This window comes from Cyrtonyx montezumae, unplaced genomic scaffold (assembly GCF_038088225.1).
Source record: "Cyrtonyx montezumae isolate F1298 unplaced genomic scaffold, pur_monq_1.0 scaffold_8, whole genome shotgun sequence".
Classification (NCBI taxonomy): Eukaryota; Metazoa; Chordata; class Aves; order Galliformes; family Odontophoridae; genus Cyrtonyx; species Cyrtonyx montezumae.
The window spans coordinates 31,932,061-31,950,910 of record NW_027072089.1 but is presented as its reverse complement, the minus strand read 5'-3'; the positions used below and the strand labels follow the sequence as shown (position 1 = coordinate 31,950,910).

At 43.2% G+C, this 18,850-nt stretch overlaps 2 protein-coding genes across 2 annotated transcripts in view; one reads left to right on the top strand and one right to left on the bottom strand.

The window, feature by feature from the left end:
* The window catches only part of CSPP1 (centrosome and spindle pole associated protein 1), a 47,130-nt gene extending 43,345 nt beyond the window's left edge, over positions 1-3,785 (top strand). Inside the window, exons 27-30 of the mRNA XM_065751900.1 lie at positions 128-191; positions 936-1,045; positions 2,746-2,890; positions 3,551-3,785. Coding sequence (XP_065607972.1) covers positions 128-191; positions 936-1,045; positions 2,746-2,890; positions 3,551-3,777 — 546 coding nt within the window. The 3' untranslated portion in view covers positions 3,778-3,785. The remainder of the gene's footprint in view (positions 1-127; positions 192-935; positions 1,046-2,745; positions 2,891-3,550) is intronic.
* A 2,370-nt stretch (positions 3,786-6,155) lies between these two features.
* The window catches only part of ARFGEF1 (ADP ribosylation factor guanine nucleotide exchange factor 1), an 85,104-nt gene continuing 72,409 nt past the window's right edge, over positions 6,156-18,850 (bottom strand). The window contains exons 28-39 of the mRNA XM_065751899.1: positions 18,613-18,773; positions 17,831-17,961; positions 16,434-16,563; positions 15,408-15,543; positions 15,182-15,320; positions 12,411-12,480; positions 9,594-9,723; positions 8,768-8,907; positions 8,311-8,479; positions 7,587-7,725; positions 7,123-7,240; positions 6,156-6,388 (exon numbers count right to left, since the gene is read on the bottom strand). Of these exons, the coding sequence (XP_065607971.1) occupies positions 6,224-6,388; positions 7,123-7,240; positions 7,587-7,725; positions 8,311-8,479; positions 8,768-8,907; positions 9,594-9,723; positions 12,411-12,480; positions 15,182-15,320; positions 15,408-15,543; positions 16,434-16,563; positions 17,831-17,961; positions 18,613-18,773 (1,628 nt within the window). The 3' untranslated portion in view covers positions 6,156-6,223. The remainder of the gene's footprint in view (positions 6,389-7,122; positions 7,241-7,586; positions 7,726-8,310; positions 8,480-8,767; positions 8,908-9,593; positions 9,724-12,410; positions 12,481-15,181; positions 15,321-15,407; positions 15,544-16,433; positions 16,564-17,830; positions 17,962-18,612; positions 18,774-18,850) is intronic.

Genomic DNA, 18,850 nt, shown 5'->3' with positions numbered 1-18,850 from the left:
CAGACAACACTGCACAGCTGCTATTTCCTTTGCACAACTTCAAATGTCAAATTGCCATGATTTGTAGTTAGGTAATAGATATGGAGGGGGTCTAACTTTGCATGTTTCTTCTGTTTCTCCCTTGCAGTTCAGGAATGACTCTCATGAATTCTTCAAAAATTCACTGTTGGAATCCGATAGTGCCTTTATTGGTGGGTTTCTCATTATCCATGTGATGAGTGCACAAGTATACCATTTCTGTCCTATACAAATATACCATAGCTATGTTTTTCTGAAAAGATTATTACTGTTTGTTATTAAAAGTTGCCATGGGTATAGCAATTATGATTTCTTTTGTTTCACATGATAAAGAAAATTATGCCATCAGTACAGATGCAGATGTTTGTGGGATTGTACTGCAGTAAACACGTGTGGGTCACACCTAAGAGTGTGAGATGAGGAGGCATCTTTCTGTGCAGTGCTTTCTCTGGGACGTTGCCTTCTTGGGGAACTTTATTCATTTATTTCTATGTCAGATAACACCAAGAAGTGTTATTAACATGCAGGGCCTGGAGAAGCTGACTCATAAGAGGGGCAAGGCTTTCAGCCTTTTTCATTGCATCTGGTGTTCTCTGTAGTCAGAATCTTCAGATTAGGAAATCCTATTTATTATTTACTGCTCAGATGATGAAAAGAAAGATGCTCAGACGATGTGAGTGCATCAGTCTAGAATTTGGCCAAATAGCCTGCTTGTAATATTGGCTGGGATGGGTGTCTGTGGAGACCTGTGAAGAGGAAGGCAGCTGTGCTGCAGCCCTGCAGGTGCTTTTCAGCCCCCAGTGACACAGAGCTGTGAGGCTACCTGAGCCAGATGCTGATTGTTGAACTTAATAAACCTTGATAAGCGGAGGCTTCAGCAGGCTGTCCTCTGTGAACTGGTATCCCCTCTTTTGCAGGTGCTAATGGAGAAATGTTTTCTGCCTTAGAAGAAGTTGACCTGTCATCACAGCTTCCACCTTCTGCAAGGGAGAGGAGACGAATAAAGAAGAAAGCACTGGAGTGCACTGTAAGTATGGTAACCACATTGACTTAAACGCAAAGGTAGGCCACAAACCTACCATTGCTGGACAGTTCTTGTGGTTCCTTAGTGGCTGGATGGTATGGATACCAAGGGTGTACATGTATGGCTAGTTGCCCTTTCTAAAAGTAATGCTGTTGTGGTTTAACCTGGCAAGCAGCTGAGCCTGATAGAGCAGTTTGCTCACTCCCACCAGGTGGGTTAGGGGTGAGAACTGAAAAAGTGCAAGAACTCCTGGGTTGAGATAAGGGCAGCTTAGTAAGAAACAGTGAAGAAAAGTACAAAAAAACCACCCCACAAACTCAAACCAACAGAAGAACAGTGATGCACTACAGAATTGTTTACTGCTGGCCAACTGAAGCCCAGCCACTCCCTGAGGAATGGCAGCCCTCTGGCCAACTCCCCCAGTTTTATTGTTCAGCATGACACCACACGGTATGGGATTCCTGGTTGGTTTGTCTGGGTCAGTTGTGGTGTTTCTCTCCCCTCCCAGCTCCCTGCCTAATCCCAGCTGGGGTGGGCAGCATGAAAAGCAGAGGAGTGTTTGATCAGTGCAAGCACTGCTCAGTAATAACTATCACCTCAGTGTGCTGTCAGCGTTTTCCTTCTAAATCCAAAGCATAGCCCCATAATAGCTAAAATGAAAATTAATTCTATTCCAGCTAAAACCTGCACTATATCAATCCCTTGTTCCATGCCATCTCTACTGTGCTCAGGTCTTACTCTTTCCAGTGCATCCTCATCCATTGCCACTCTTTGTTACATGCGTACAGATACCACTGCTCTTTGTTTGTGAATTATCTCTTTAAAATGTCCATTGAGCTCATTTAGTCCATGACTTTGGGCTCCATCTGTAGTAACAGTCCTTGAGGCTGTAAGAGATGGTGTGTGGTATTGAACTGTTGCATGCTGAAGGCAGTCCAGGTTCCATCATCCTATCTCTATGCACCACTGAGAAGAGCCTGGCCTCATCCATTTGCCTCCCACCTCCCTTTAGATATTTAAAGGCATTTACCAGATCCCCCTTCAGTCTTCTTTTCCCCAGGCTGAGCAGTCCCAGGTTACTCAGCGTTTCCCCATATGGGAGATGCTCCCAGCCCTGTATCTTTTCTTGTGGCCTTCTGCTGGACTCTTCCTAGGAGATCCTTGTCTTCTTTGAGCCGTGGAGCTCAGAACTGGACACAGATTATTGGCTGATCTCACCGGACATCAGATCACCTTGAGCTACACAACGGACTTACCCATCTCTCTGCATTACCTCCCAAGTGCACCCAGGTCCTTGAGTAAAAGCAGCCCCACGGATGTTTGCCTTTGAAGGAGGCGGGAATAACCCAGACTGTGTTGCCCTGTGCAGGGCACTGCAAGGACTGCAGTGCTTTGCACCTCTTTGGAACTGCCACGGTGATGGTGTAGCTTTTCCAATCATCGCATCACTTTTTCAGTGCTCTGCACTTGCTCGGGGTGAAGTTCCAATGCTCTGTGGGTGCTCCCTGCTCTGGGTGCCTGCCCGTGCCCTCCCCGCCGTCCCTCTGTGGGGCAGAGCTCTGGGTGGTGCTCTGCAACAACTAAAACATCGGTGTGCTATCAGCATTATTTCCCTCCTGAATCTGAAACATCAGCAGCTGTGAAGGAAAGGAGCTGTGCCAGCCAAACCGGGACAGCTGTGTAAGTGTTGGTGTTCCCTGCAGGAGGACGCGCCCCCGGCACAGCCGCTGCAGCCTGACGGCGTTTCTTCGCACTCCGACTCCAGCCTGGGTGTTGATCACGTGAAAGGCAAAAACGAAGAGCGCGTGCGCAGGCTGACCCCGCTCCAGCACGGATGCGCTGGCTCAGGTACGCCCGTGTCTCATCGGTACGGCGTCACCTCTCCGCAGCGCGGTAGTTAAAGGAGCAAGTGCCACTGCAGCGCCTGTAGCCGAACGGAGAGCGGCTGCGCCCCAACCGGAGTTACTGACTGAGGTTGGCAGCTGTTGCAAGGGGCTTCCAGCGAGCTTCAGCAGGGCAGATGAAGCTGAGAAGAGTGCAGTGGGATTAATTTGGCCTTTAATTGTTCAGGTGTTGCGTTTTGTGCCTATGTGTTCTCTCATATAAGACAGGAATCTCTTTTGCAGTCAGGCTGTGCAAGAGGTAAATAAGAACAGGGGCTGCATCTGCCCACATTTAAGTACTACTATCTTCCAGATAGAAACAATAAAAGCAAGGTGATTTATCTGCTTAGAAACAAAGGAATCGTGGGCTTAAATGCTCACGCTGAGTGAGAAAGGAGCACAGAGAGAACTCAGTGTCTTTAGGTTGTTTTCTCTGCTGCACGCTGCTGTTAACTGTACTACGGCTGAAACTGCTGCAAATCCAAAGAGGACAGCGTTGAGGAGTGCTAGGTGTCTTTTTCGTGCTCGTGTCTCTTTCCACTTGCTGCAGACAAAGCAAGGTTTTCTGCGTAGGGATGATGTTACGGTCTCCTTCAGCACCCCCGTGTTGCTCCTGTCCCCCCAGGTGAGGACGCAGCCCTAGGAGAAAAAGACGACCCGCTGAAGCCCCCCCCCTCCAAAGACAGCCGCCCGCCCAGCTCCGTCGACTCCATCGCTACGGAGCCCTGGCTGCGCCCGGGATCGGCAGCCAGGCCGCGCAGGCTGCTGGCGGAGCAGCCCAGCCGTGCAAAGCCGCGCCCCGAGGGCGTGCTGCCGCTGGGCTGGCACGGCCTCTCCACCGCTCACGGCTGAGCGCGGCCCCTGCGAGCACAGCAGCAAGGGAAGGGGCCGTCCTGTTCGGCACCGCTGTCGATGGTGAATAGCGTGGAGCTCCTGCGTATTTCAAGTAGCAATAATGAAGAAACAAGCTGCCGCGCGATGGGGACCTTCAGTGCAGTGGGACAGTAAGTGCTCGGGCAGCTTTTGCACTTTTTGTACTCGTTACTCTCAGCCTCGGCGGTGGATTTAGCGGGAACACAGCGTGTGCGCGCATTTGATATTAAATCAGAGTTCAGTCTGAGCTTTCCTTACAGCAAAACTCGGAGTGTGTTTGTTTGGAAACACGGATGCAACAGTCTGAGCTTTTACCCAAAGAGGGAGTAAGGAGGGGGCACGTCCCTTTCTCCGTGCTGAATGAGTGCTGTGGTGCCTGCAGCAGGCACACGGAGCGGCTGCCGTTAGCACCGTGTCTTACCTTCCTAACTTGTTTGTGGTGGAGATAAAGTGTGGTATAGATTTAATTTATGTTTCTGATTTAAGAGGTAATAATAAATTATTTTGTTACTGAAACTCTGACAGAAGACTGAAGTTGCTTTAATTTCGCAGTTGCTGTAGCTCCCCTTCTCAGGAAGGAAGCGGTGCTGAGGCTCTCTGCAAAGCAGGAAAACCCACGGAGCCGTGGCTGAGCAGCAGCTCTGCTCTTCAGCTCTGCCCCATGCTCCCAGCCCTTCAAAAAAGATCCTCCACGTCTTTCCTTCAGCCTTTTCTGCATACCCAACGTTCCACTTTGTTTTTTAAATGAATTATTATTTTTTATTTTAAAATCCTGCCTGCCTGCTCTGCCAAGTAAATGCAGATGTAACCCTGAGCTCCAGCTCTGCTCCAGTGAAGCAGCTTTCCCTCCCTGCAGCTGCTGCTAACAGCCACAGCACGGCACGAGCTGGAGGGCAGCGGAAGGGAAACAGCAGTGCAGGAGGGCTGCTTCCTGCGAACCAACGCTGAACCGGGACTTGGCCTTTTCCACTCGAGCAGCAAAGTGAGGAAGGGAGCACAGGTGTGGGGACAGAGCGCAGGCAGATACCTGTGCTAACAGGGAAGTAGGCAGCCCCTCCGTGGCTTTTCCCTACCTCCTGCATTGAATGCTTTTGCAGTGACTGCCAGGGCCTGCTCTGCCACCCGCTCTGCTGCTCTCCCTCAGTTCCAAGCAGCCAAGGAAGGTACAAAACAAGGGCTGTGCCTTAGGCTGGTTTTGATTGCACTGATGAAAGAGTTCAAAAACTTTATTGACCTATAACCCGATTAGAGTATGCCAGATGAGAACCAAATATTGTACAGAAAGTTGTACAGAATTTTTTTTACATAGAAAACTTTACATATCTGTACCATATACATTTTGTCCATCTGAAAAAAAATTTCTACATCCATTGTAATAGAGAATGCTTGACAATCTTGTCTTTAACCATCAGAGCACAATTCACAGTATGAATACATTTCCAATAAATTTAACCGTCCCCAAACCATGCCTGATTCGTAACTCGAATATATTCAACATGAAATTCTGTACAGCAGAGTGAAATCTACATCAAACAAAAAAAAAACATGTGACAGCAGACACAACCTAGACGTGTTTGCAGTGATTCGAGTTCCAGTCCTGGAAGGATCATTGTTTGGATGGCTCGTTATGCTGAAAGCCCTCAGACGTGGGCGGCAGCTCCGCCACGCGTGACTCCTGTACCTCTGCTCTCCACCCAAGGCAGCAGCGCTACCGGCCGCGCTGCCATGGACGCAGAAGGGCGAACCACCACCCCCAGAAAGAAACCCCAACTTCGAGTGCATTTGGTAAAGTGTTATGGGTTCTCAACAAATTGAAACGTACAGAAATCAAACAATGGGGGAAGAACTGTATAGTGTTAAAGAGTTTATATTACAGACCTGCATCTCTGTACATTTTCACAGAAGGATGATTACCGATGTCTCAGTCAGCCTGAGTGTGCAAATAATCTTAGAATATCAGACATAGTTGCTAAATAACTCTTACCACGAACAATAATCTCCTTTTTCTTTTCACTATAAACATTAGATCCTTCAAAATACAGCTCTCCTGAGTTGTACTTCTTGCAGAAGCTCAAACCTTTTACATACAGAGTTCTTTGGGTACGCTTTCCTTTCTCACCCGCCGCAAACACGTGCTGCTGTACCGCTGTCCAGGGCAGTAAGGGATGTGGCGGCCCAGGCTGCTGAGAGGGCTGTGCTAAGAAGCAGCCCTGTGCTCAGCACCGGCCGGCGCAGAGAAACCGACAGACAATCCATCAGGAAATGAAGGGACTGGAGTGCTGCAAGCCTTAATTACAGGTGTAAGCATCCGTACCGCTCAGCCTTACATCTGCTGCCATACAAAGAAACCGCGGCCCAGCTAACCTGCTCCTTTTCTTTAGCTGAGGGCTTCCAACTTAACGGAGCGACCCCGGCTCACCGCCTGCTACTGCTTGCTCACTGCACCCTCTTGCTCTGTTGGTTGGGATATCTGAAAGACCACGCCGATCCGCAGGAAAAACCTTCGCAGAACCGCTCGAAGTTCAGGGATAAGGTCAAACTGCATGATCTCACACAGGAGAGGGTAGTAGAAAGAGGCGTGAGCCTTGAACTGGGGAGAAAACAGACACAGCAGGTTATTCCACAGCACACCCGTACAGCTCGGAACGTCTGCCAGTGAAGAGCTTTAAACACTCTCTTGAGTCGAGGTGAAGACTCCACAAAGTGACAACCCAAAGCAGCACTGGAACGGAAGCTTGCAGTGCTGGGGTAAGGCTAAGGCAGCTGTCCAACCTTTTGACAGATGCTCACCAGCTACACACCCATCTCTGCTATGTTTTATTCCTCAGCTGGAAGAATTTTGCCCTTATCTGTTACATGTGTGGTTGCAGTTGGCCTCCTTCACTTAATACTTCAGCCAAGTTCTGCTAGAAATGGAAGGAGATCTAAATACAGATTTATTTAATCGAGAACCGCTTTGGAAAAGGCCAAAGTAATTCACATGCAACCCTGGAAGCAAAACCAGGAGTTATTTCCAGGTACTCAGAAAGCAGTACCAGCCACTAACCCTTCTCTTCAGCAGGAGAGCCATAAAAGCAACTTAAAAACGCATTTCTGAACGATTTTACCAGCTTTAAAACACTCTCAGATGGTTCAGCAGTCACTGCATCCCCATTCTGCACTGCAGTCATCAGTCACCATCAAGACAGCCGCAACACAGACTGCCACAACACACACCCCTACATGGCAGAGGAACCTCTGAAGCAAAATGTGTGGCTGTGTGCAAAGAACTGATGGTTTGGAATGGTATTTAATGCAGCATCTCAAGTAGTTTGGTTTACCTACCCTTTCATCACTTATCTTCAGGACTTTAGTCAAAAATAAGAGCAGGAGATTAGTCCAGGCCTCCCGATGACTTTCCGATGTGAGAGTAAGAAAGTAGCTCAGAGCCTCACTGCAGACACTGGAGAGAAAAGACACAAGCCAGTAACTCACAGTGTAGTTTGAGCTCTACTGCCAGGTGAGCTATGGCTTTGTAACCAGCCGCAGCAGCCCAGGGACCTGGCACAGAACCACGTCACTTTGGGAAAGCTTCTGTAAGTCCCACTAATAAAAAGCAGTGGCTTTGCTCAAATGAAAACTAAAGTCCTAGGACCTCAGTGTTGAGCAGGATGATGAACTGCAATAGCAGTGTTCCCTCAAGTAAGTTTACTGTAAAAAAAAACCAAAACCAACAAAACAAACGAATACCACAACCAGCCTGTTGTTGAACAGAGGTAACACGAACAGGTCCTGCTCACAGCCCTTACTTCAGTAGCCTTTGCTGGACTTCCTCCCACGCACTGGTCCGGCTTTCATCCATGTACATGCGGAACAGAATGCGTAACCCACAGGCGAGACTGCTCGTCTCCTGTTTCAGAAGATTTGGCTTGGATTTGCCTTTAAAACCTAGAGAAATTCCAAGCATCCATTTCAGGTTTTGTTTGCTTCACTTACATTTCTCATACCTCTCCCGAGCGGGTCCTGCATACGGACAGTTAGAAGAACCGGACAATATGCAAGACATACAAGCAGAAATAACAGATACATCTGTATAAACATATAAGTATTTTATTGAATATCTATTATGTATTTAATGATGAAACTTGCTGATTTTACTGCTGTGGTAAAGAGATTCCATTTGCAACCCGTTCTGGAAAACAGCACACATTTCAAGAGCAAACTCGTGAGCCCACAACCCTCCAAACGCTGCTTCCAAACACAGGTCTCACACCTACAGCCAGTGACCCACTTGGCCGCCGTGCACACCCACAGGCAGCAGCCCATTACATCTTTGGAAATTCAAAAGGCATTTGCATCCATATAGATGGGCTGTCTTCCACTTCCAGGTGTCTAAGGTTATCAAATTACGGCCTCATGTTAAAAATGAAATTTTAGCAGCACCGCATTATTAGATGTTTTTTCTTCCCATCAGTTCAAAGCACAGTAGCATGTTCCTCAACTGTGTTTCTCCACAGGAACGGAGTGACTCACCTGCTTTCCACAGAGCAGTTCTTTGTTCATTGTTGGAATTGAAGGCCTTAGCAAACCTGTGAGATTCCAGCAGACAATCGAGGAGTTTGAAAAGCTGCTGTGATGTTAGAAAACGATACATCCCTTGATCTTGTGTATCCACGTGGACGTCAAAATCTACTGCATCTCTCTATTTGGGGATAAAAAAAGAAAGGATTTCAGGTCAGAATTGTCAGCTGCCTTCAGGTAGCTCCCGTGATACCTCAAATCCTACTCTGTTTTCAACTGTGCCTGTACTAAAAGCAGTATGAAAAGTTGCATTCACATCCCACGTTGGAGGGAGAAGCGTTCTCATCTCCACTGTACCTCAGAAGCACAGCAAACCCAATTTTACACAACAGATCCCCAAACTCAGTGTTGCAGGAGTTTATGGAAAAAGCTGTTAAAAAGAGATACAGCTGTTACATTTTTTACTTACTTGTGCTGCTGCTAGATTCTCTGCATCCTCCTTTTTGCTAGTTGCAGGGAAGAACACGATGTTGTCAATAGTCTGAATGAGTTCCAGTTGTACAACGCACTTGATCAGAAGAGCAGCAAATAACTTCTGTTCTGGAAATTCTTTGAAAAGAAAAGGAATTGTTTCTTAGCTTAAAACACTACAGTGTTACCTTACTACTTTAAAGCTGTTCTTCCATTTACTCATAAAAGAGCTCAACTTCAAGAGCGTAACCAACTCTGGAATCCCCTCCATCTAAATTATTCCTCTAAAAAGTGATGACCGTGTTAACAAGGAAGGCTTTTAAAAATTATTTCTTAACCCTTCCTACATCACCTGCCACATAGTGGATGAATATTCAGCATTACAGAAAAATGACCAAGATTAGCAACCTTGTTTCTAGCAACAGTGCAATGGCCAGAAGCAGCAGCTGTGAGACTGCCCACAGGCAGGGGAGGCAAAAGGTAAGAGCAGTAACCCAGCCACAGCTTGTACTTGGGGCAGTCATACCACCAGGCAAGAGCATTTTGGGCAACATCACAAAACTTTATCTGAAGGGTTTGACACACTCCCTTCAAATCTGTCTACAGAAGCCAGCAGCTTCTCTCTCTACTTCTAATGCACAGCTCAAGAATGCGGATCCCACAATATTCCAGAGGAATTCTGTCTTAAGGCATGGAGACAAAAACATAATCCATGCAATATTTTTCCATGTGATGCTTCTTAAATTACAGTTGGAGCTACAGCTAAAGACATTGGACGCCTGCTATGTACTGCACAGGACACCAAACCACTGAGAAGCACGCACTTGCTGTTGATCTGGCTTTGCTCACTTCTTCACCTCCTGTAGGCACCGCACTGGGTTGATGTGGACGTCCATCTGAAGACCTTGGCTGAACAGTATCATGAATATCTACAGACTTCTGTGAGATTGTATCCTATAAAGAAACACCAAAAAATTATTTACAGAGAACTCCTTTGGGCTAATCATTGATAGTGGCGTGCTTCTTACACAGCAACGTACAGTCAGTAGGATTCTAGGTATTTCTTTTTGTATGTCAGTCAAAGGTGGTAATCACAGAACCGTGGACTGGCTTGGGTTGGAAGGGACCCCAGGGATCCTCAAGTTCTAATATCCCTGCCACAGCAGGGCCACCAACCTCCAGATCTGGTACTAGACCAGGTTGCCCAGGGCCCCATCCAACCCGGACTTGAACACCTCCAGGGATGGAGCATCCACAGCCTCTCTGGGCAGCCTGTTCCAGTACTTCACCACTCTGTGAAGAACTTCCCCTGACATCCAATCTAAACCTTCTCTCCTTAAGCTTGAAACCATTCCCCCTTGTCCTAAAATTATCTACCTGAGTACCAGACAAAGCACATCAGGTTTGATGTAAGGTTCTGACACTTGGAAATGCCCTATCTTTACTGAGAACAAAAATTTCTCATGCCTTCTGTGAGAGCTATATTCCTTTCTAAGAGGTGAAAACAAACACTCATGACACCCCCAAACAACACAAGGTATCATCAATTTTGCCTTTATTCCTTTCAACATTCTTAATTACAAGCTCCTAATAATCTTGCATTCAAGGAATTTGCCATAGTAAAATGTAGAGGGAGGAGGATGCTGAGTGACTCTGAAAGATAACTATCAGTTTCTTTTTGCTTTTGTTTCAATAAATGCCTTTATTCTAGCCTAACTGAATAGGAAGTATTAAAATCAACTACAATATTCATTGCTTTCAGGTAAGAAAGCATTTATTGAAAGAGAAGAAACGGCATAACTAATTAATCAAGTATGTTCATTAACTGTGATTTGTTACTGATCCTTTCGATAACTCGGCATTTCTACTGGCATTTGTTCCCTTGATTTCACTGTTGTGTTGTTAGCAAGATTTACATCCAGTCTCGCACACTTCCTATGAAGCACATACCACATCCCAATAAATAACCAAGGCTTTTACCTTCATTAAGTATAAATATACTTTCAAGAGATATTATAGATAGATAGTTCAAATATACAAAAAGTGCTGTTGGAATCAGAAGAAAAATTAAATGGAAACATTTGACGTCTTCAAAAATTGTCTTACCAAAAGAAAGCATCCAACATCTATATCTTCTAACACTATTATACGAGTTTTGGTACTTTTGAAGTAAAGTGCCTTTTTACACTGAAGACAGAGGATGTTTTAAAAGTATTTTTAAAAAAGTATTAATGTTAAACTATTTAAAAGAGAGAAGATCTTTCAGTTTATTACAATTAAGAATGGCTGCAAGTTACTGTATTTGATATAAAGGGATCAAAAACGTAGTCAGTACTTAGAGCAAATGTTATATATGTGAAACCACCAAAAATAAGTGAGTTGCAACAGCAGTGACTGACAGAAAACACACATGCAATGAAGGATTAAGCCATCACTAACATGTCCTGAAGATAAATGGAGGGAGTCAGACTCTTCTAGCAGAACTTGTGGCGACCTTATCCCTGAACAACTTATTAGCGAGCGTTCTATTTATCTGTCCAGAACATTCAGGCAGCAATGGTGGGAGAATACCCCAAAGCTCTGCAATTTCTCACCAGCAGTAGCTGATGCAGCTACAGGGCTACACCTCACAGGCAAATCCAACCTTTCTATCTGTTTATTCAGTCAGTCCCAAGAAATCGGATGGTTCTGTATGTCTGCTGTTTTAAACACTCATGGTCTGAGTTCTTACTATCAGATAAAATTTGAAGAAAAAAGATCCATCTGGTTTTGGGAATCTATCCACTTCTGGCATTCTATCACCATGACAATATATCAAAGGGAATTATTTAATACAACAAATCAGAAACAGTCCCCACACTGGAAAACAATCCACACCCTAAACATGGTATCACCTCTGATAAAGCTGCACCAGACAAAGGACATCACCCCAAACATATACAGCTGATGACCTGCAGCCAACCTTTTGGACCCTCTTTGAACACTGTAACAAACACAGACTTTTCTTTCTCAACTCCTTGCTGATTTTAATTATCAAGCAGTACTTTACCTGGAAAAACCTTTCCATTTAACTGAAAACTAAAAGTTGAGTTTAAACAAAGTATGTTTTCTGCTTCTCTACATCACATAGAATGACGGAATGGTTTGTGTTGGAAGGCACCTTTACAATCATCCAGTTCTAACCTCCTGCTATATGCCCTATATAACTTCCCACTAGACCAGGTTGCTCACAGCCCCCTCCAGCCTGGCCTTGAGTGCTTCCAGGGAAGGGGCATCCACAACCTCACTGGGCAACCTGTGCCAGTGTCTCCACCCTCACAGTAAAGATTTTCTTCCTAATATCAAGACTAAACCTACACTCTCCCAGTTACAAACCTTTTCCCCTTGTCCTGTTGCCACCTGCCCTTCTGAAAAGTCCCTCCCCAGCTTTCCTGTAGGCCCCTTTCAGGTATTAGAAGGCCCCTAAGAGGTCCCCCCCTGGACCTTTTTCCCTTCTGCAGGCCAAAGAGCCCCAGTTCTCTCAGCCCGTCCTCAGAAGGGAGGTGCTCCAGCCCTGCAATCATCTTTGTGGCCCTGCTCTGGACCTGATCTATTTGTACCAAACTCTCTCAAGCTTTTCAAGTATTTATTTCACAGCTTACCAGTTTCTCTTTTGCATCAGAGGGCGATACAGAGCCAAAACCCCCACTGACTGGCTTCCAAGTCAGCAGCCTTGAAAACACAAAACCAGTAACAAATACATACATTAGTAAGCATAAAATAATACTCAGAACCAATACTCTTAGCAGGCAGACCACTCTAATACGGTGGCTGGTTTGTTTCTAAAGTTAAGTTGAAGGAAGCAAAACGTAAGAAGCGGCCATAGACAACTCCGTAAATTAATAAACTAATTTCACTTTTAAGGAGTAAAACATATACTTTTTCTTCTTTCGTATGTATTCAGTGTTGGTTCTAGGCAGAATATCAGTACTGTAGTGTCATTAGCCAGCCTCGTTCTCTCATACTGCCTTAAGCTTTCCTCAGAACATGGACTGAATTTACCTACCCCGGGCCAAGTCAGCATGCTGTGGAGACCCTCTGCCATTCTCTAGCTGGGGTACATCCAGCATTATGGTTCTATTTAATCTTAAAAGTAATTCAGCATGTCCACTTTAGCTCATTGCTGTTAGGAGGCAACAGGACACTGACAGTATTTCTGATCTCCCTGCTGCTGTTCTCCTATAGCATGCTGCTGTCTCAAGGCTCTGTGCCCTAAGCACTTAAAGTTTCATTAACTGTAGTTTATGGAGGCTGTCTGTGCCTGACAAGAACTGAAGGAGATCAGGTCAAATAACCTAAGTGGGCACATCGTTGCTTGCTCTGCTGCATGTATTGCTAGAAAGTAAATTCAAGCTACTGGTCGCTGTTAGCATCTCAAACTATTTAGCAGGCATCTGTGGAATAAGGCCTCCATCTGCATAAGGCAATCCTTGATGAACATTCTGACCACATTTCATTAGTGAGATCTTTCCAAAAGTGTTAAGGATCCCAACTTGACACATCACTAATCTCCATACAGCTAAAATATGACACAAAACAGAAAATGAAAAGATAAAACCTAAAGGCATCTAAGTGAGGCAACAAAGCAGAGCAAATAATGGGTTCTTGAAAGCTACCAGGACACAAGCTGCAGATTATTCTGGATCACAGGCTAAATCTTGACAGCCAAAAATAAATCAGACTAGACTCAAAATTCCATCTGCTAAGGGGGGCACAGCCAGGTCATCACGAATTGTGCTAGGAATCTGTTCACCAGAACAAGAGGGCATTCAGTCTGGCTTTCTTACTCCCAGCAAGCCAAGACTTGCCTCAGACAGAAAAAGAAAAGAAGCTAGTACAAAGTTTCCATTAAAAGTATGAATAAATACTGGTATATAATTATCTTCTTTCTTTCTTTCTTCCCCCCTCCTTCCTCCCCCCATGTGAAAACTTTAGTTTTATAATGGCTTCAGCTGTAATAAAACACGTAAAGGCAAGGGACTATTTTTAAGTAGCTCTGTGCCACCCAGGAAGTGCTCAGAAAGAAACAAGCCATGGCAAAGAAGACTGATTACATCTGCTCAAGGGAATACGTGCGTGTGAAACCCAAGTGTGATTGACTTAACCCTACAGTAGTTAGGAAGCTCCCAGCAACAGAAGAAGGGATAACAAAATGGAAGTTCCCAAAGAAGGCTCAGAAAGACTTTAAGAGATGGGAAATAAAAGAATGGAAATTTGTGGAAAGAAATAACACGTATTTTTCATCATACAGCTATAGGCAATAGGAGCATTTTGGGTATGTCTAAACATTAGGATATCCCATATGCCACTCTGAAACAGTTTCTAGTATACAACTGCAACACTACCCAGAAGCGTAAGCTTTCATCTTATGTGGAAACCAAAGCTAATGCTCTGCTAGAACATGGCCTGCTTTCCGACTGTGGGACATAGCAAGTTAGGGCTAATTAAATCAGACTTTTATTTCCAGAGATATTGTTTCCATTTTTCATTTTGGCAGTTACCAAAACGCACACAAACTGCTGGCTCCCTGATGTTACAGCTTGATTTCAGTAATTTCTTAAATCATTCATACTGACTCATGTAGAAAAGTAGGTGGGCTAGTTATATGCAGATTAAGTTAGGTTTCTTCAGATCAGAACTTGGCAAATGCTAAGAACTAGCTCACAGACATAGAACAAGCACTAGCAGCAATCCAACATCATCAGGCCAAAATAAGTAGTGCTGCATCTCAGCGATGGTGGAGCAAGAAGCAAAAAAGAAACCCTAATCTCTGGTAATGCTGGAAGTGGTTTTCTGTTGCTCTGCTCTATTCTGTGTACGTGTAACATGTTAACTCAGAACATCCTCATTCTTAAAAAAAATTCCCACAGAGCAATAACACCAAGGGAAAGGGCATTATGAAGCATGCATGTTCATCTTCTCAAGAAGATTAGGGTTCACATAAACAAAAAAAACCCAATAGGATTGGTAGTTAGCTTCCACCATAGAGATCTAAATCTGCAAGGTAATAGCAGCATTGTAATGAGTATTTTTTGAAGAAAAATAGACTGTGTGAAAAAAATATACACGTAGTGACAAATGGCAAAACCTGCCCATCGGCTGCACTCTGCTATTACAACAAAAAAAAGACCAAAAAAGCAGACAGCACTTCTCAAAAGAACTGCTCTTCTGAGATTGAATAAAGCCCAAGATACAGATACTGTATCTCCTATATGGTATTTCTAGTTTTTAACAGTTTATTTACAGTGCAGAAAAAGTAAATCCAGCACATAACAGCTTTCTGTTCACCTCGCCCATTAGACATCTAACGGTCTGAAACCACTGCCATCCAGCTGAACTACTTTACAAAGTGAAGTATTAACAGTGCTCTTACGCGTGAGGAATTGTAGTTTTGAAGATGTCCAGCATGCAAGTGCAAGTTTTATCCCAGATTTCTAGGGTAAACTTCTCGCCATTTAGGATGACAACATTCTCCAAACAGTTCGTACCAGACCGTGCTAGTTGTTCATTGTCTGGAAAAGAAAAACGGGGCATTTGTTTAATTGCTTTCAACGCAGAAAGATGTCAGCATTGTTTAACACAATTTGGTACAGTCCTACCTTGCTGCACACACCAATAGAGCTGTGCAAATATGTCATCCAAGAGAACATCGCTCAGTACTTCCAGGTACTGTGTAAATACATCACATATTGCATAAAGTGCATGGTTGCAAGTAGTTGTCATCCATTCGGCTTTCTAGGAAGGTTAAAAGGAAAAAGAAGCTACAGCTCGGTTTAAGATGAAGCTTTTAGGATACATCTCCCACCAGGTATATAAGCATATATTTATGCAATTTAATTGCTTTACAGTGGCATGCCATTCTTTTCTACCTCAGACTCCTCAAACTTAAAGCCCTCAACTTCTGCTTTGCTAATTAGCAGGTTTAAAACAAACTAGGGGAACTGACAGCTACTCTTAGAGACCAAAGTGCAGGACTTACAAATGTATCCTCACTGAGACTGAAAGCAAACTTAGTGTGTACCCTAGCTCAATAGTTTAACATCAAGCTAAGCTTTCTGTGTCTCAAATATTCTCTAGACAATAAAAAAAACAGAGAGTTTGCTTCTATAAACTGTCAGATGAAGCTTCCTGAACAGTTGTCACTGCTAAGACAAGTAATTTAATTGTAATTTACCCATGTCAGTTTCACTTGTCTGGATAGTATCTGCCTGTAGGGTCAAAAAGTTACAGTGAAAGCGGTGCTGTCTTTTATTTTCCAGTCATCAGAAAGTTTGGAACAAGCAGAACTATTTCTCCTAATTGTAACTTATCGTGATCACAGGCTTGCTGCCATGAAACGACGTGCATCAGATCTGCCATCATGCATAAGGTTCTTACAAACACTAAATATATTGCATTTTATACTATTCTCCCACTGCCTGTAACGTAAACTACTACTCCTTTTAAATGTATTGGTTAAAAACATGGGAAGGATGACAGTAAATCCAACAGCACGCCAATAAAACAAAGTAAAGACCCTAGCAACACAGGCCACCAGTGCAATTTTGAAGGGATGCCTCCCATGACGTGGTAAGCTATGCTACCGAACATGTTTTCTATGTAAGTCCTCCCATTTCCTTTTTCACCTCAGTCTGCTGTTCTGGCAGTTTCATGTTGTCAAATATCCTGAAGACAATACGAAACAAATCTTGCCACCAGTGTTTTTCGTATGTATGGCCATAAGTCTTCATTATCTCAAACATTACTGTTAAGCCCCTAAAATGACAAGAACAACAATATTAAGAGCTATAAAAAGACAAGCAATAGCCAAGCACGACTGGACAGCACCAGCTAACTCAAATATTATGAAGAACATTGCATGTTGACCTGGTAAATGTGTACATCAGTCTCATCAATACACTACAATTAACTTTAAAAGCAGTTTGAAATGTACTTTACGGTCAAAGGTAATAGCAAAACAGTAGCGGCCATTTCAAATAGGATTACAACTTATACAGAAGGCCAGAAAACAAAAGGAACAAACATTTATAGGTAAGGAACTCTACCAGAACGTAAGGGGAAAAAAACATATTCAAGGAAAAGAAGAAGGCATTACATGAGATCAGAGTCCAACTTTGCTTTTTTAACTGTTTCTGCAACCCTCAACCAATTAATACATCTTTGTGTGAGAAGAGTTTATGATACACAAGACACGTGAGGGCAGGCACAATTGGAGTCACAATATCAAAAACAAAGAAAGATTCCAGCAGAATTTAGCTGTTGAGTTCCACTACCACAAAATCTAGTCACTGTGTGGAACATTTTACATTTCTTTAATCAAAGTAACACTGGAAACATGATACAAGATTGACCCAGCTCAACTATGACAAATAATAAAGCAGAATGTGTAACGAGTATGTATCACAGAATCTAACATCCTACCTTCACATTTATTAAAGAAAAAAAACCAGAGGATCAGTACTGCTGTTAGAGAAACATAGATTTGGGTATTAATCCAACCTAATACCCCATGTTAAAGAAAAAAGAGGTCTACTGATAATTTACAGTTGACCTTCCCCATCAAAATAATGCTTGACTGTGATATATTAGCAAAGTTAAATTTGAGTCTTACATACTACTATGTTCTATGCATAAACTGTCTCCATATCATCTAACGGTAAATGTTGAGCTGGGCTGTTTTAAATAATTTACGAGTTCAGTGATAAATCAACTGTTATGTATATATATATATATAATTATGTATGTATGTATATAAAATCTTCAAGATTTCATGGTAACTCATCCTTAACAAGCACTGAAGATGTGCTTGAATATTTAGAAGGTAAACATTTCACACACGAAGACAGAATTTCTACATTTCAGCATCTACTTAAAAGGTGTTCTTAACAAGTCTACTCTTCCCATAGTGATATCACATACAAGAGTCATTTTACTCTGGTTACATTTATTAAAGAGAGCTGTTTCTATTTTTAAAGTGTAAAGTAAGCCTTCTAGAATGTGAATTACAAATACTGATTGTTACCTGGTTCTTACATCTAATTTGCATCTATTGATGATACAGGATAACTCAAACAGAATCGGGAACCATCCTCTCACCCACACTCTGTCTTCGGGAGCTACATTCATATCATCACTTGTATACTCCTTGAATGCCTTCAGAAGCAAACACAGCGTTATATGGAACCATAGCAATTCTTCACAAACAAAACACAAGTTGGACTAGAAATAACAACTTCTACTGTACTAATGCCATACTTATACTGCTGTCCTAGTATTACAGCCGGATACCTCACGTGAGCCACCAATCCCTATAATAATTCTGAGAAGGTGAACTGTTTTTTGAAGTAATGCTTAGTATATTAAGAAAACTCAAAAATAAAGTCAACGATGGATTCAAATGTTAGGCTTTGCTTGCTGTTTGCTATGAGTCTCTTACTTTCTTCTGAATAGACAGCACTGAAAGAAAGGATCTACCATAACGTAAGGAGATCAAGCATTTTTGCTTATGTCATTATACAGTAACACTTCTTAGTATAAAACAGATCCTGAAATACGTTCACCTCCAGCAGTGCTCAGAAAACCCAACAGATGAACTATGAAGATGGGAGGCAAGATGGAGAGAAAAGAAATTTGCTGATAACTTCAAAACAAATAGCATTTTATAATCCCGTTCCTTCTGAATCAGGTATTTTTTTATCACTAATCTCTTAAACGTGAAGCGAAGCCACTAAGATTAGCACAAGAGAATTTTTCCTTTATTACAACCATTGTTCATTAAGAAAGTCAATTTAATACAGACTGTACCTGAGGTCTATCTGATACGTATTTTGCACAGTGGCGAATGAGGCGGATGGCTTCCATACTGGTATCTGGAAATGCTGCATTGCAGGCAAATTCAGACAAGCACTTTACTGCATCCTGGAAAGAGTCTATGGTTGCTGGGAAGTGTTTTTCAAACACAATTGCTGGGGGGAAAAAAAAATGTGTGAACAGAAGAAAAAAAAATAATGCTTCCAAAATCTACTAATTCTAATATAAACTA